The sequence below is a fragment of the Tupaia chinensis genome, unplaced genomic scaffold, assembly GCF_000334495.1.
Source record: "Tupaia chinensis unplaced genomic scaffold, TupChi_1.0 Scaffold148004_1, whole genome shotgun sequence".
In the NCBI taxonomy this organism is placed as follows: Eukaryota; Metazoa; Chordata; class Mammalia; order Scandentia; family Tupaiidae; genus Tupaia; species Tupaia belangeri.
In genome coordinates, this window is record NW_006207854.1 from 184,784 (window position 1) to 203,339 (window position 18,556).

Genomic DNA, 18,556 nt, shown 5'->3' on the forward strand with positions numbered 1-18,556 from the left:
ATTAGATTGCTGGTTAACAGTTACATTTTACATTGACGTTATTTTAAAAAGTTGCAAGTCCTAGCTTAGTTTTTCGGTATCAATATGCTAACCATAACACTTAGCCTGAGGTAGAGACTTCTGTAAGAGATTAAACAAAACGCAATTGAGAGCACAATAAAGAAACACATAGTCTTGGAAGCACATTAGCCAAGTGTCTTAGCCTAGTTCAACAAGCCAACTCTGAAATACAGAACTCTGAATTCTTTTATCTCTGTAGAGATTTTGCATTGAAATGGAACTTTCATTTGGATTCCTGGATTTGAGTATTATGGACTGCTTCTTAAAAAAATTATTAACATAAAAGATGCATGAGTAAAACCCACAATAGCATCATTTAAACAGAACTACATTAGCAAATACAAATCTGTAGACTCTCCATGATGTGCGGTAGGAGTGACAAGTACATAATCCAACTAATGATTTTTTTTTCCTCAAAATCTGCTAAAGGGGTGTGTGCTAGCTAGAGGGAAGGGGGAAGAGTGTGGGGGGAGAAATCATGCCTTGGGGGATGACCATGCCATCGCCCCTTCTCCATTCTCCTCTCTTTGGGCACGCACACATACTCCTATGCACAGTCAGCCATGTGGAACCCAGCCACCCTAACCACCATGCCACCTTTGATTAATGATTCTAAAGTTTGATGGTGATTGTGAATTATCGTGGATTATAGACATACGCTGAAACTATTTCCAAACTGCACTGGGACTTTATTATTTTTAGGTGCTAAGACCTTTCAGATGACATGATTTTATAAAGATAAAACTAATACCTCAAATCTTCTACCAAAATGGTTAGCAACTGTGTATCTTTAACTTTAGTTATTTTTTTTTTTACAGCTGGAAAAGACCTTTGGTTTATAAAAAGGCATTTGAAGTAGGTTCAAGTATAACATACTTGCCTTTTACAGAAGGCTGGTTGGCCAAAAATTTATCAACTATAGATGTTATTTTTAGAAGTGGACTGTCTCCTAAATGAGACGGAAAGCATACAGCATGGACATCTAGAAGTGCTGAACAGTAAATCATAGGTGTGACTAACAGAAATAACATCTAAGCCCATTCTTGGTATAAGCTGCTTAAAGGGCTTCAAGCCACCCCGATGCCTGTGATGAAGAGCACCACGGCACATCTTATCATCACATCGTCCATTTTTGTTCCCCAAAGAATTATTTAATTTCATTTATAATTATTTTTTAATTTGACTAGAGACAGACAGAGAGGTAAAGTGAAAAAGCAAGCTGCCAGGTCCAGTATTCAAACTGTGGTCAGCCATGTGGGAGAGTCCAGCACCTTAACCACCACGCCACCTGTTGGCCCCAATCATTGTGCTTTTGAAGGTCCCAGGTTGACAAATGGCCAACAGTTTGTTTTTTTTTTTAAAGAATTATTCAGATTTTAAAAGTATTTTTGAAAGTTTGCCCTGGGGCACGTGTACTCACCAGAGGAAGCGAGCAAATGTGTGTGCAAGTGTGTGAGAGGCAGAAAAGAAGCCCCCAGGTCTGGGACTTGAACCATGGTTGGCCAGGTGGGAATCCAGTGCCTTCACCACCGTACCACCTTCTAGCCCACCAGAGATCTTTTTAACTACTTCCTAACACTTTGAAGAGATAAGAGGCTTCTGAAACTTGGAAAAGTGATCTGCTAATTTGACACTGTGAAGAAATGACAGAGTTAAGGTAACTAATACTGACTTACCCTTTCAAAACAGGGGTGCCCTCCTGGAAGAATTGGAAGTCCTAAACTGTGAGAACCATTTTAGATGACAAAGTTTATTTTTATCAAGGGTAAGTAATTCTGTAAGACATTAGTCAAGGAAAATCCCCAGAAAAATGAACGTCAAGTAAAATAACACTTGTGGTTTTAAATGAACAAATATAGAAACGGGCAAAACTAAGTCATAAGCAAAGTCAAACCACAAATGAACATTAACATTTCTTTAGGGGAAAACATTACCTAATTTTCCCTTCAAATTTATTTATTTATTTATTTATTTATTTTGGAGAGAGGTTTTTGCTATAGGGCACATGTGCTTGCCAGAAAGACAGAGACATACAGAAAGCGAGAAATCACCCCCCAGGGGGGATGGTCACGCCGCAATCCCTTCTCCTCCATTCTCCTCTTGGAATCTTGGGCACGCACATACACACGCCCAGCATGAATTTAAGCTGCTGTATCTGGGTCTCGAACTGCAGTTGACTACATGGGAGTCCAGCGACATAGCCATTATGCCATCTGCTGGTCCCATTTCCTTCAAATTTAAATCAAGGAGAAAAAAATTTCTGTTTCTTTTACAGTCCTCTTCTGAACTACGGATTTTATCAATGATCAAATGATATACGTATATGAATAAATCCAATAGCATTACAGAACATAAGCATGTTGTTAATTGTATCCTGACATTTTTTTTTTAAAGATTTATTATCATTATTTTTCAATTATGATCAGAGACAGATAGCAAGCTGCCAGGTCCAGGACTCAAACCATAGTCGGCCATGTGGGAGTCTAGTGCATTTAACCACCACTCCACCTGCAATCCTGATTTTTTTAAATTTTACTTATTTATTATGACTTTCAAGCCACTTAGGTCTAGAACTCGAACCAGCTGGCCATCTGGGAATCCCGTGCCTTACCCACCGTGCTACCTGTTGCCCCCCCAGCCCAATCCTGATTTTAGCATGTGAGGACTAAGTACTCGATTCCTATTTAGAGGAGCAAGTGTCAGGCTAGAGCCTGTCTTACATGGCAATTCAAAACAATATGATTTTAATAGGGGGAACAACCCTGCTGACAGGTTCGATGTAGACCCTAGTTAATGGGTGAAGCTGGACACCAACAGAATCAGTTTCTTCTTTTTAAAAATCTGCTAATGGGTACATGTGCTTGCTGGAGGGAGGGAGGGGAAGGGGAAAACACCTCCCATGGGGGGATGCTTACACCACAATCCTTCCTCCTCCATTTCTCCTTTCTGGATTTTAGGCACACAAGCGTGCACACACCCCCAGAGTATTCTCCAAACTTCTGGGTCTGGGACTCAAACCACACCGTTAGCCATGTGTGGTCCAGAGCTGCCTTAACCACTATACCACCTGGGTGGCTCAAGATCAGTTTCTTACTGTAGGGTCCCTAACATGTCATTAAGGGGAAATGGCTTTGGCTAACTCATATGTTCAAAAAGAAGGTAGTAAAGGTTGGAAAATTCTTATCATAATCAAAATTTTAGGTAGAGAATAAAAATAGATTTTAAAGATGCATGTGGGAGGTAAATTAGATATCTTTCTAAATACTTTAAGAAGTTAAACTCAGGAGGTTAAAGCAAGAGGATCACAAGTTCAAGGCTGGCCTGGGCAACACGATGAAAGCTTGTCTCGTTAAAAAAAGAAGAAAAGAAAAAAAGAGAACAACAGGAGAGGTTGAAGAATTATCCAGAAAGATAACATTCCCATCAGAACAGGCCAAGACGAAACACCAGGGGGACTGTTTGTGGAAACTAAGAGGATGCTTGCGGCATCATATGTCTTTGCCTGGTTCTTCCTGGCATTTCTGCTTGACTCCTTCTCTCCGCCACTCTCAAATCTCCAACCTTTCCACTGGCAAAGCCACTCTGCTCTCCTTTAGGCCCTGAATAGATGGAGCAAGTGTGTGTGTGTACTTTCTGTCCTTCAATTAAGAAATCTGCTGGAAGCTCCAGGGATGGAAGAATTAATTGGTAGTTCGTCATCTTAGCCTTAGCTGTGTAGAATCTTTCCCATTTTCTTAAAATTATATAAATTTTGTTACTAAATATCCAGTTTGAAGGTAACTGCATGGTTATTCATTATGCATAATACGCATTTGCGGCTCATTTTTTGAAATTTCCCATCTCACCTAAGCTTACTTTTTGATTAAGACGTTTGGGTCGCTTGAGGAACAGATTCTCTAGGCTAAAAATTAAAGATGCAAAAAAAGGAAAATAAACACTTATGTATGGTGGTGTGGAGGTTAAGGTGGTTGGATCCCACATGGTCTCAACTGTGCAATTTGAGTCCCAGACCCAGGGACTTGCAAAGCACGCCAGATGCATGCATGTACATGCCCCAAAACCCGAGAGGAGAATAGAAGAGGAGGGACTGCAGCCTGGCCATCCTCTCTGAGGAGCGATTTTTCACCTTCCCTCCCTCTCTGGTGAGCGCATATGCCCTGTTGGAAAACTATAAAACGAAATAAAAACCACTACTTCAGAAATTTCAAAGTCAGAGGGGGCTTCTAACAGTCTTCTGTTGGAAAAGAGCACTGACACCCAAATGAGATATGCTCCCCGATGGAGCAGAGGCTCCTTTAAAACCACCATCAGGCTCTTACTCAAAAGGTTCACAAACTTAAAGACAAATGATGTGAACAGGGTGGGAGAGCAAAGTTCTCCAACATAAGGTACGTTTGAAATGGCAATAAAATACTGCAAATTATTATTGTTATAAACATTAATGCTTGCCACTGACAAATACATATGCCCATAAGGAATAACACTGAACTTCTCTTTAGGTCTATTTACAGACAACGCCAGGTCACAATGGCCTTTCAGGCAGAAAGCCACATTGGCAGAAGTAAGTAAAGGATAAAAGTCCCATGGTAAATTTTAAAAATTAAGAAACTTGGATTTAGGCCTTCTGCCATTTGCAGTACTAGAAGCTATGAATATTCTTACTCTACAAGGGAATTGTTTATTTCTAATATTAACAAGTAAAGAAAATATCCTTCACTGGTTTACTAAGAAACCAGAGAGAGGGAGAGGGAGAGGGAGAGGGAGAGGGAGGGAGGGAGCAAGGGAGGGAGAGAGAAGGAGGCAGGTTTCTAGATAGAGGCTTAAGGCAAATCAAACGTTCACAACTTAATATCCTATCAGGGCTCATTTTCCAGGTGTGGTTTTGCTTTTTAAGAGAAGCAGCTTGTTAGCATCAGCTCTAGTGGGGCTCTCCAAACTGCTACAGATTGGGGAAACCTGTATGTACTGGTCTTTGGGAAACAAAAATACACACCATAAAAACATACTGGCCAAGCTTGATATTCAAAGGAATCCTGCGCTACATCATTTTTCTCCTTTGGAAATGTAAATAGGTTTTTAAAGATCAGCTATAACTCTGGTCACATGAATAAGAGCTAAAGATTTCTCAGGTACAAGAGGATCTCAGTCATCTTCTCCAGACTAAAAACTTACACTTCATCCTCAATCTCCTTACATATTTGAAATCTTTCCTGCAACGTGAGAGGCACTTTTATTAAGTGTAGAATCTATTAAAACTCACACCCAGAGCAGAATTTGCTTAAAGTAATGAAACTAGCCTAATAGGCATTACTTACAAGGATTTTTTCCCTTTAATACAAAAGTATAACTACAGCAGTTCAATGTACAAATACAAAAAATTCTCATACTAAAAAAAAGTACCATAATACTGTACATACAAAAACTGTTCAACAAGAATGATTTAAATCTGTTCTCCAGATCTGGAAGACACAAATGCAGAGTCTTGCAACTGTCTTATTGCTGAGAACACGTGCCCCTCGCCCATCCGGCCCCACCACCTTCAGAGTCCCCTGAGTTTCGATTACGAGCCAGCAGCATCCCTGAAGAGAACCAGAGCCAAATGTTTACTCAATGGAAGTCATTATTCAGTGAGCCGCTGCTTACCATGAACTATGAAAAGCACAAGTCTGAAGCCCAGCCAAGATTAAATCCAGACGGAGGTCTTTCCATCCCCTGATTTGCTACTAGCACTGCTTTTGTTGGACCCAGCTTTGGACCCCACCTTGGCCTTTTTTTCCCGGGGACCATGGGGGTTGTTTTGGTGATTATAGGCCTGGATTGCGAGATCCAAGCGTTCCTGAGCCATTCTGATCTCCCGCTGCAGGGTCTCCAGGTCGGCTGGGAGGCTCTCCTCATGGCTGCCATACTGCTGTTCCTGGGCGCTGTTGGCCTTGTTTTGCTTGTAGGCGATCTTAGCATTGGACAATTCGGTGTACTGGATTTGATCTGGTTTGACAGCAATGTTATAGCCAGGGGGAGCAGATGGTGTATTCCAAGTGAAAGGATAATTATAAGCACCCGGATCTTCAAGTTCCCTCCTTTTACTGTTTAGTGAGTCTCGAATGGTCCCAAACCCTAAGTGAAGCATCTCCCAAATGTTAAGCAATAGGCAAAGGCCTGTAACACCATACATTATCAGAAGGAAGATGGTCTTTTCAGTGGGCCTAGAAATAAAGCAGTCTATCTTATGAGGGCAAGGATGTCTACTACACACGTAAGATGGGTGGACTTGGAAGCCATACAGAAAATACTGCCCGATGAGAAAACCCACCTCAAACACAGTCCTTGCCAGCAACTGTAGCACATAGATCTTCATGAGTCCATCTTCCCGAATTCGCCGACGGCCATCATGCTTGGGTTTAGGTTGGCTTTGCTCTTTATTTTCTTTTTCACTTTCTAATTCCATTTCTGGATACATCATGGGATCCTCTTCATGGTCCTCTTCTGTCTCTTCCAGAGCCCGGTGCTGTTTCCAACGCATTGCATAGGGTTTGCTCCGAGATGCCTTCTTGTCTGCTTCCCCATGCTCCATTTTGGCAATCTTATGAATGGCATAGCCCAGGTACATCACTGAGGGGGTGGCCACCAGGATGATCTGGAATACCCAGAAACGCACATGGGAGAGGGGTGCAAAGGCATCGTAGCAGACATTCTCGCAGCCCGGCTGCTCTGTGTTACACACAAATTTACTTTGCTCATCATAATAGATGGACTCTCCTCCTACAGCTGTAAGGACAATCCGAAAGACTATCAATACAGTGAGCCAGATCTTCCCCACAAAGGTGGAATGGTTGTGGATCTCTTCTAGCAGGCGAGTCAGGAAGCTCCAACTCATGATGAAGGAATTGGTTTGTCCTGATAAAAGTGGGAAAACCAACAGATATTAAATAAACAATTTAGTTTTAATTTATGATATCTCCAGGAAGTACTTTTCTGCATACTTGAAATCTAACTTCAAGACTCATATTAGAACAAATGCTACATTAAGGAGCATCTCACTCTCTACTTCCCTTAGGTAGGACAATTTCCTTTGGGCTATGAGCACCTTTTTGGGCCTACAGGGTCCTAGAGGGTCTAGTTTGCTTTCATGTCTTTCCTGGTTAAAAAAATTGGAGCCAGCCAGTGGCCTCGTATTAAGGCAGCTACATTCTACATGGCCAACTGCACAGTTCAAGTCCTGGACCTGGCAGCTATTTCTGAGAACATAAAGGGAACACTTGGGCTTCACTGCTCTATGAAAAGATAGCTTACTAGGAAACTTAAGGAGATTAGGTACGGCTGCAAATAATGGCAATGATCAAGAACTAAAATAGAAGAAGAAAATAACTAGAAAGACACTCCCTTAGCTAGGCTGCAAAACACAGTAGATTCTGGTGTCACTTAAAAGTCCACTTAAACACCATACCACCAGGGCCAGCTGGTGGTTAAGGCACCAGACTTGCACGTGGCTGATCATAGTTCGAGTCCCGGACCTGGTCTGGTGGCTTGAAAGTCATGTTGGGCTCATGTGCCCACGTACCCAAAATGTCGGAAGGAGAAGAAATTGCAGCATGGCCATCCCCTCTAGGGGGTGATTTCTCATTTTCTCTCTCACTGTGTCTTTCCAGCAAGCATATATGCCCTACGGCAAAAACCTAAAAATTAAAACCAGAAAAACTCACAGGTGAACGGTGTTGCAACAAATATTATAACTCATTTATACATAACAAAATTCTAATTTTGTAATTGTTTATAATTGTTTATGGCAGATGTAAGAAATATCTGTTAAACTACATTGTGAGATCATTAAACCCCATTATCAGTAGGCAAATTCATTTAATACAGTATTTTAAAGGATTGCTTCATTTTGAGCTTCTTAGCTCTCTATGTCCAGAATCGAGGTAACAAACACCTAAATAAAATAACACATGTGAAACCCCAATACAGTCCTTGACACAAAGTGCACTTGGCTTTTTAAACTTCTCCTCCCTCTCCCAGTTTGCTTATGCAGATTATAGGTAGGTGATTTGTAATAAGTTTAAATAACTTTACCTGTTATCCAGAACGTCTGTTACCCAAATTTTTCTTAAATAAATGATGTTCTGCTTGCAACTTTTCCAGACTCCCTCTGGAAAAGAAAAAAAGGTGTCATAAGCTTCCTCCTTCAGAAAACAATGAATTACTAAAACGTCATATTCAAGAAGAAAAAGTTTTCTATGTACCACCAGAATCAATCAGAACGAGACCCCAACAAGCTCAAGTTTGAACGCCACAGTTTTCTCCTCTCAATACATGTGGTAGGAGAAACTACAAGACAATGACCCAAAGATTCTTAATCCATTTTAGTATAAGAAAATAAAACAGGAAGATGACTCATTTGTGAAAAGCAGAAGCAAACGAACTCTGGCACCTATAGGAAAAAGCCAAGGCAGAAGAACCTCAGCAAGTTTAATAAGGCTTGCAAAAATCTTCACTCTGTGCGCTCAATCCCCTGGCGCAGCCACTACCTCTCTCTGGGGTTCGAGCAGCCAACTCGGAGCAAGCTGTTCAGCTAGAACAACCAGCAGCTGGCTCTTAGTCACTGGGACGCCCATCTCTACAGGAGGTGACTTACAGTTCCAACTGCTCACGAAAAGTCACAGAAGGAAAACACCTGCGATTAACAAAATAAACAACAACAACGAAACAAATTCAGGAAGAATTACTGGTCAGTATCAAATTCTGTCAACTCTGGACAGCTATGGCCAAGCGTTACCTATAACGTGCCAACTTTGTTCATCACTATGATTAAAAAAAAAAGAAAAAAAGAAAAAAAATATTTATCAATTTTTTAATTTGACCAGAGAAAGTGAGAAAGCAAGAGACCAGCAGTTGGTATAATGGCTATGTCACTGGACTCTCATGTGGTTGACCGCAGTTCGAGTTCTGGATCCAGTGGCTTAAACTCACGCCGGGTGTGTGTGCGCGCACGTGCCTAAGATCCCAAGAGGAAAATGGAGGGGAAGGGATTGTGGCGTGCCCATCCCTCCTGGGGGCTGATCTCTCACTTTCGGTCTCTCTTCTTGGCGAGCACATGCGCCCTATAGCAAAAACCTCTCCAAAGGAAAAAAAAGAAAAGAAAGAGAGAAAGCACCATGGCTGGCCATGTGAGAGTCCAGAGCCTTAATCACCTTACCATCTGCCAGCCCCTCATGACTTTCATTTAACAACTAAAGTTAAACCAGGCCCTAAGAGCTATGTGTTCATAATGTAATAAAAAGTTTATTTTTATAAAAGATACAGGAAAGAAATAAAAAGGAACAACATCCATAAGCTCAATAAAGAAGCAAGAAGAAAAAAGTGCAGGCATCTTCAGAACAAGCAGGTGTCAAGACATATACAGAACCTTGGGGTCAGCAGGCAGCATGGTGGTTAAGGGTACTAGACTCCAAAATGGCCAACTACGGTTCAATTCCTGGATCTGGCAGCTTACTTTCTCACTTTCTCGCTCTGTCCCTCTCTCTGGTCAAATTGAAAAACAAGGAAATAAATAAAGTTAAATAAAATAATTATTAAAAAATAAAAAAGACACGGGACCAGCAGTTAGCGTAATGGCTATGTTGCTGGACTCCCACGTAGTCGACCGTGGTTCAAGTCCTGGACCTGGTGGCTTAAACTCATGCTGGGCACGTGTGCGTGCGTGCCCAAGATCCCAAGAGGGGAATGGAGGAGAAGGGATTGTCGCACGGCCATTCCCCCTGGGAGGTGATTTCTCGCTTTCTGTCTCTCTGTCTCTCTCTGTCTGTCTGGCGAGCGCATGTGCCCTATAGCTAAAACCTCTCCAAAAAAAAAAAAAAAAAACAGAAAAAGTAAAAATAAAAGACACATGAAGAACCTGACACAAAGATCGAAGAACCTGACACAAAGATTTCACTGTAAGATTCAAGTACAGCTCTTATTTCTAAGCCAATACCCAGCTGAGCTCACCATTCTTCTCTCACAAATTTACAAGTTATAAAACCACAACAGAATAAGTGAACAATATGCATTCTTTAAATGGTGATGTAAGCCAGGTTTCCAATACAGAATTCTGTAATGATTCACACATCCAGAAATTCCCTGCAGGCTCAGAATTTTCCTAACCACCACCTTTAAAGCATTTCCCTCAAAGCCTAAAATTCCATTCATTCCATTCAATAAACCCAAGTCAAGAAAATGTAATTGTTAGAAAACTCAACTTCTGGGACCAGCAGTTGGCATAATGGCTATGTCGTTGGACTCCCATGTGGTCGACCACGGTTCAAATCCAAGATCCTGTGAGAGGAGAATGGAGAAAAAGGACTGCAGTGTGGCCATCCCCCCGGGGGGTGATTTCTCTCTTTCTGTCCTTCTCTTTCTGGCGAGCGCATGCGCCCTATAGCAAAAAACCAAACCAACCCTCAACTTCTATACCTCCATCTACACTGAAGACAGATGAGTATCTCCTTTTTTCCTGCTCAGAAGGTGCATGTGTTTGTGAGAGAGATATAGAGATTCTTTTGCTCAATTCCGCTCTTGTGATTTTGGGTATACACATGGGCTTGGAGTATTTTTCAAGCCACTGGATCTAGGACTCAAATTGTGAAGTTGGCCACGTGTGATCCAGCTGCCTTAACCACCACGCCACCTGGCTGGCCTCAGACAAGTATCTTATTTTATTTTATTTTTTTTGAGAGGCTTTTGATATAGGGTGCTTGAGAGGAAGACAGAGAGACACCCCCGGGGGGGTATGGCCAAGCCGCAATCCCCTCTCCTCCATCCCCGCCCTGGGATCTTGGGCATGCACACACATATGCCTGGCATGAGTTTATTAAACCACCAGGTCTGGGACTCAAACTGCGGTTGACTACGTGGGAGTCCAGCAACATAGCCATTACGCTAATGCCGGTCCCATGAAACGAGTATCTTAAAAAAATTTTTTAGGGGGCCAGCAGGTGGTGTGGTTGAGGCGATGGATACTCCCACATGGCCAAAGTTTGAGTTCCAGACCTAGCAGCTTGCTTTCTCACTTTACTTCTCTATCTCTGGTCAAATTAAATGAATGAATAAATAAAATTAAATTCTTAAAAAAAAATTTTTTTAACTTGCCATAGGGTCCATGTACTTGCCAGAGAGAGGTGGTGGTGGGGGGGGGGGTGGAGAGGGCAGAGTATCCATCTCCCAGTGGGCACAGTCATGCCACAATCCTTTCTCTTTCTTTAACCTTTTGGGATTTTTGACATGCACACACATGCCCAATATGCTTCTCAAGGCGCTGGGGCCAGGATTTGAACTGAATGGTCAGCTTTATGGGATCCAGCTACCCTAACCACTAGGCCATAGGGTTGGCCCTAAGTTTTTTTTTTTTTAATGAATTTTTATTTATTTAATTTTAACCAGAAGGGACAGAGAGAGAGAGAGAGAAAGTGAGAGAGAGAGAAAGTGAGAGAAAGTGAGAAAGCAAGCCTCCAGGTCTGGGACTCAAACCAGTCAGCCACGTGGGAGTCCAGTGCCCTTAACCACTGCACCACCTGCTGGCCTCTAAATATTTTTAAGAGGTTTTTTTTTTTTTTTTTTTTAGCTGTAGGGTAGGGTATGTGTGCTCACCAGAGAGAGAGAGAAAGCAAGAAATCATCCTACAGGTCACCCCACAATCCATTCCTCCTGGGATCTTAGGGGCACATGTATGCACACAAACACATACCCATTGTGAGTTTAAGCAGCTAGGTCTGGCACTCAAACCACAGTCGACTATGTGGGAGCCCAGAGATGTAACCATTATGCCATCTGCTGGTCCCTGGCCCTAAATATTTATATGTAGAGGCTGACAGGTGGCGTGGTAGTTGAGGCACCGGTATATCACATGACTGACCATGGTTTGAGCCCTGAACCTGGGCGGCTTGCTTCTCCACTCCCCCCCCCTCCGGTCAAATTTAATAATAATTGGGCAGCAGGTGGCGAGGTGGTTAGGGTGCTAGACTCCCACACGGCGAAGTGCAGTTTGAGTCCCGGACCTGGTGGCTTGCTTTCTCACTTTCCCCTTCTCTAGCTGTTGCTTTAGTCAAATAAAAAAATAATAATAAATAACAAAATTAAATAATTTTTTAAAAATGATGATAATGAATAAAATTTAAAAATATTTATGTGTGTATGTGTCTGGCTTGTTTCTCTCTCTTTAACCATGACAGAGTATGTGCACATCATGTGAGAGAGCTGGGCACCCTCCACAGGGTCTGGTCACGCCACACCCCTTCCTTTGCCTTCCAGGACATCAGAACTGAGCACTTGTGCACGTGCCCAACATGCGTCCGCTGACTCAGCCAGGGATTCAAACTGTGGTCACCACATGGGACCTGCTTTCTCTTGAGCAGCACATTGCCAATGTGACATGGAACCGGTCTGTAAATAATTATTGCTATAAAAGGATTTCTCAAAGGTCCATCATCTCATACAATAATCCACCTTTTTTCCGGGAGGAATTGGTGATAAATCCTTTAAAGCTTATGCAAGTCACAAAGCAGCCTTTTAACACTCTCATAAGTATATACTATGTACTGGTTAAGCTGTACTTCTAGAAAATAGTGAACCCAAGGCTGGCGGGTGGCCTGGAGGTTAAGGCACTTAAGGCAGCTGGATTCCACATAGCCTGCCATGCTGAGTCCCAGACCCATAGGTTTGAAAAACACACTAGGAGTGTATACCCAAAATCCGAAAAGGAGAATGGAGGAGAAGAATTGCACTATGGCCATCTGCCTCAGGGGGTGATTTCTCTTTTTTTTCTGCCTTACAAACACATTTACCCTAGAGAAAACTATTAAAATAAAGGGGGGGGAAAGCTCTTAGAACTGGTTTTCATGGGCATTTCTAAGAGCCATGGCATCCTATACACCCACGCCCTGAGAAGTCTCTGGAATTTGATATGCCAATAGTTCATGCTTTTGATCACAAATGCCTTGGGGGCGTGGTGGGTATCTGGATACTTGGTCCTATGTATACAGGATGTACATGGATTATTTACTTTTCTCTCTCCCTCTTTTGCCGGGACACCACATGTTTTCAAATTGGCTGCTCTCCACAATCTTCTTTAAAAATAATTATTAAATTAATTAATTAATTTTACTCTGACCAGAGAGAGAGGGGGAAAATGAGAAAGCAAGCTGCCAGGTCTGAGACTTAAACTACAGCCAGCAATGTGGGAGTGCAGGGTCTTCACCACCACGCCACCTGCTGGCCTCATACTCTTTCTCTTAATATAATTCTATTATGGAAAACACAACATTAAAATAAACAAAAATCACAATCACAATGTTTTGGTTTTCTATAATTTACAAAGTTCCAATTCACAAAAGAATATGTAGTAAAAATGAACTTGTCTTTTATTTGTCTTCTATACACTTAAATTTTTTATTTATTTACTTAAAGAGAGATTTTTGCTATAGGGCACATGAGCTCACCAGAGAAAAAGACAAAAACAGAAAAGTGAGAAATCACCTCCGAGGGGGTTAACCACCCTGCAATCCCTTCTCCTTCATTCTCGAGATTTTGGGCACGTACACACATGTGTGCTGGCGTGAGTTTAAGCTGCCGGGTCTGGGATTTAAACCACAGTCGACTACATAGCAGTCTAGTGATGTAACCATTAAGCCATCTGTTGGTCCCACACATTTGTTTTTGGAAAAATAATTTATTTAATGGGACCAGCAGTTGGTTTAATTGTTATGTCCCTAGACTCCCATGTAGTTGACCATGGTTTGACCTGAAGGCTTAAACTCATGCCGGCACGCGTGTGGGCATGCCCAAAATCTCGAGAGGAGAAAGGAGGAGAAGGGATTGCTGTGTGGCCATCCCCCCGGGTGGGATTTCTTGCCTACTGTCTCTTTCTGGCAAGCGCACATGTCCTATAGCAAAAACCTCTCCAAAAAAAAGAGGAGGCTTAAACTCATGCCAGCATGCACATGCATGCATGCCCAAAATCCCGAGGAGAACGGAGAAGGGACTGCAGTATGGTCAATCTCCTCTGGAAGTGATTTCTCACTTTCTGTCTCTCTAGCGAGCATACAAGCCCTATAGCAAAAATCTCTCTTAAAAAAAAATAGATTTGTTAAGTAACTTAAGCACCTGATATGAAATGGGGAACAGGTGATTGTAAAATAAAGAACCAGAGTCAAACAAATAGCATGGCAGTTAAGTGCTATGTGGAAGAAGCTGGATCCCACACAGCCAACCAGGGTTCAAGCCCTAGTCCCAGCAGCCTGAAAATGTCAGGTATGGGGACCAGCAGGTGGCATGGGGTCAAGGTGCTGGACACTCCCACATGGCAGACCACAGTTCAAGTCCTGGACCTTGTGGCTTACTTTCTCACTTTCTCCTCCCTCTCTCTGTTCATATTAAGATAAATGAATGAAAAAAATCCTGACAGGATAGAAGACTCAAGGAAAAAGGACTGCAGCATGACTAGGCCCACTCGGGGGTGATTTCTCTCTCATGCACATGTGCTCTGACATGAAACAAACCACCAACAGGATAAAGCAACCATGGGCTTCCTAAAATAAATGGGAGCATCAGCACTGTTTTGATCTACTGAGAAAATCAGGTTTTCCCTTTGATACCCTTCCCTTTTCAAGTCCCTTTCCTCTCCTTCCAAATATCCAATCTTATTCCCAGTGGAATGCCAAATAACCTCTGAGCCAATGAGTGTGGTCTGGGAAACATTTCGAAGATGTTACAGTGCTCATTTCTGTACTGGATCACCCCTCCACCGGCAGCTATGGATCAACGAAGCATTAAAGGGTGGCTTGGGATATCGTACAGTACGCTACACCAGAGAAGAAAAGCGGAAAGAACAGAATGGTAGGTTCTAGAGTTAACATTTCTAAGCAGAATGTGTAATTGTCATGCATGGTCTCACTGTGATGCAAAGTGTATTCTTAATCCACTAAACCATTTCTTCTGAGCCATTATTTTCCTCTGCTATCGAGATGTCCAAGATTCAGGACATAGTTTCTCTGACTTCCCTACTTGTGCAAACAGACCTGGTTACAGGATGAGAGCCTGCACTCTGCCTGTGAGTGGCTTTCGTAGAGTAATATATCTCCATACTTCATATACAAATAGCATATGACATGAAGTATGTGACGAGTGGTGAAGAGGTGGGGAGGCAAATACCTCAATGGTTTTTGTTAATTAAGCCCCAATTGACTAATATATGCTTTTATATTTAGCATCTTCTTGAATATATATCCTTCATGCTTTGGGTTATCTACGGGTAAATTCTAGGAAGTGGTATTATGAGGTCATGAGCAGTGTACATCTGTGTGGTTCTGTTCTATATTGTTATTGGCTTTCTATTAATAAAAAGACACTAGCAATTTCCAGTAACTAGCAAGAACTGGAAAATTTTCACCTCAACTTAATCAGCACTGTCTACTAAGCTCCATTACCATAAAGATACAAAACAGAATTTTAGAATTGTATCAATTTATATGTTTTAATACAGCAAGATACACATCCCCCAATATCTATTCCCTTTGTGGGTTATTTTCTCCTTTTTGCCTACTTATCTGTGGAATGTATTATTATTTAATTTGCCTGAGGGTGCATGGGCACACCAGAGGGACAGAGAGACAGCACCTTCCAATGCGGTCATACTGCAACCCCATTTGTCCACCTTATAGGGATTTGGGGCATGTACACACATGTGCCTGGCCCAGTTTCTAAGCTGCTTGGGCTAGGATCAAAACCACTCAGTTGGCCTGTGAGATCCGGCTCCCTTAACCAATAGGCCACAGATGGCTCAGTTGGTTTCTTGAATAAATGAAAAGATGGAAAGGATCTGCCCCATAGTGCAATAGTTCAGTCTGTGCATAGGGATTCAGATCCCACATGGCTGACTACAGTTTGAATCCTAGCTCTGAGACTTCAATAAAATGTCAGGTGCCTGTGTGTGTGCCCAAAATTCTGATGGGATGGAGAAATGGAGGGAAAAGGATTGTGGTGTGACCATGCCTCATCGAGAGTACGGTACTTTCTCTTTCTCTGGTGAGCACTGGTAATTAAAAAAAAAAAAAAAAAGAAGAAGAAGAAAAAAAGGAAAAGAGTTCATTTTTCCAGGACAGCTTTAAATACCGCAATTCACAGTGGCCCATAATTCAAGGAGATTTACACACTCCAAATAAAAACCCCATGTACTAAGAAAATCATGATTGCTTATATAATACTGGACAGAAACCAAATGTGCTATTTTAGTTTATTTTCCAAATAACTAAAGGTACAAATCTACCTTGTTTGGCATGAGAAAACAGAATTTTAAAAATCAGCTAGCATTAACATGGTAACAAATTATGTAATTCCTCCTAAATTCTTTTACTATCATGAGTTTTCTACTGGCTACATACTAATAGGATCAGGTCAAAACTTACTGCATCCTTCTGTAAAAAGAGTTTTGAAGATGAACTTTAAAGGCATATTATTGGATTATCTCAGGAGGTAGATTCTATTATTAGACATTTTAAAAATTGCCCAGTGGGTGTGTGTCCTTGTGAGAGAGAGAACCTTCCCTCCAATGGGGCATTGGTAAAGTTGTAATCCTCTTCCTCCATTTCTCTATCCCATTAGCACTTTAAGCATGCATGCACATGTGCTTGGAGTGTTTTTCTTTTCTTTCTAGATTTTTGCCATAGGGTGCATGAGTTCCTGCAGAGAGACAGAGAAAGACAAAGGGAGGGAATGTGAGAAATCACCCCCCACCAGGGGTAGCCATGTTACAATCCCTTCTCCTCCTTGGATTTTGGACACATACACATGTGTGTCTCACATAGTTTTCAAGCCACCAGGTCCAAGATTTGAACCATAGTCAGCCATGTGGGAATCCAGCATCTTCCATCATGCCACTGATGGCCCTAGAATGTTTCTCAAGCTGCTGGAGCTGGAATTCAAACTATGGTCAGCCATGTGGGATACGGCTTCCTTAACTACTATAGGAAGGTCCATATTATTTGGCATTTTAAAGATGAGAAAATTAGGTCCAGAAAGTTTATATAATTTGCTTAGGATCACCTAGTTACGAAATGGTAATGCCGGAATTTTTAGTCAGCCAGTCTTGCTTTAGAGTTTGGGTTCTTTATTTTTTAAAGAGTTATTTTATTTTATTCATTCATTCATTTACTTTTCACTTGACCAGCGAGAGCAAGAGAGGGAAAGTGAGAAAGCAAGCCACCAGGTCCGGGACTCAAACTATGGTCTGTCATGTGGGTATGTTCAGTGCCTTCACCACCACCACCGGCTGGTCACCTGGAGTTTGGGTTCCTAACCTTTAGCAAAGAATTACATTACAGGGACTAACAGATGACATAGTGGTTACGTAACCAGCCTCACATGTGGCTGACAACAGTTTGAGTCCTGGACCTGGTGCCTTCAAATTCATACCAGGTGTGTGTGTGTGCCCAAGATCCTGGGAGGAGAAGACTGTGGTGTGGCCATCCCCCCTGGGGGGAAGATTTCTCACCTTCCCTCTCACTGTGTGTATCTCTCCTGCGAGCACTAGCACCCTAACACAAAAACCTCTCAAAAAAATTACATTACAGATGGAACTATGTATGGGTTCCATGTGATTAGGGGAGAGAGGACCTTACCCTTATCTTTATGCTAAATAGATATTCTCAGATACACACATCACATGTATGCATCAAATCTGTTTCTGAAATGTCTGAAGAACTGAAAACTACCTAAATGAACTAGGAGAGGACTTTAAAAGTTTGTGGAAAATCAGATTAAAATACAGGTTTATTCTGGTAAAAAAAAAAAAAATTAAATCTACCAACAGTTTATATGCATTTTCCATGGATTTTTTTAAGACACCCCCCCCCCAAACACACACACACACACACACACACACGTACCTCCACTGATGGAACAACACAGTGCAGAGTCTAGTGAAGCCTTCACTTCAGCTATATAGCAAACCTGCCTTGGTCAGAGGAAACTCCAGTTGTAGTAGAATTTAATGGTCAATGTTCTTATTTATATTTGGTATACCTGATCACTCACTTCTCCTTAAAATACTTTTTCCCACTTGGCCTCCCTGATTCCATATTCTCTTGGCTATTTTTTTTTTTTTAATCTCTATTTTAGCCTCATTTCTCCTTGTCTAAATTCATAAATACACTTTCTGACTATTATTCTATCCTTTTCAGTGTTCTTTGCTGGTTGCTTTATCACTATTTGAGCTATAAATGACATCCCATTTATTAGTCCCTTGTTTTATTTTTATATTTATTTATTTATTTATTTTTAAAGTTTTGCTATAGGTTGCATATGCTCCCTGGAGACAGAGACAGATGGCGGTGGAAGAGGGAGGGGAGTGAGAAATCACTCCCCAGGGGATGGCCATGCTGCAATCCCTTCTCCATTCTGTTCTTGGGATTTTGGGCATGCACGCATGTATGCCTGGTGTGCTTTTTTTTTTTTTTTTTAAGAATTATTT

General features: G+C 41.8%; 1 protein-coding gene across 2 annotated transcripts in view; it reads right to left on the minus strand.

Moving 5' to 3' along the window:
- Nucleotides 1–4,158: 4,158 nt before the first annotated feature.
- Nucleotides 4,159–18,556, minus strand: part of GJC1 (gap junction protein gamma 1) — a 43,648-nt gene continuing 29,250 nt past the window's right edge. The window contains exons 1-3 of one of the 2 annotated variants that reach the window (XM_027768888.1): nucleotides 8,301–8,380; nucleotides 8,131–8,206; nucleotides 4,159–6,954 (exon numbers count right to left, since the gene is read on the minus strand). In XM_027768888.1, coding sequence (XP_027624689.1) covers nucleotides 5,744–6,934 — 1,191 coding nt within the window. In that variant the 5' untranslated portion in view covers nucleotides 6,935–6,954; nucleotides 8,131–8,206; nucleotides 8,301–8,380 and the 3' untranslated portion in view covers nucleotides 4,159–5,743. Of the gene's footprint in view, nucleotides 6,955–8,130; nucleotides 8,207–8,300; nucleotides 8,381–18,556 lie in introns of those variants that run through there. The other variant, XM_006169989.3, reaches the window with a different exon arrangement.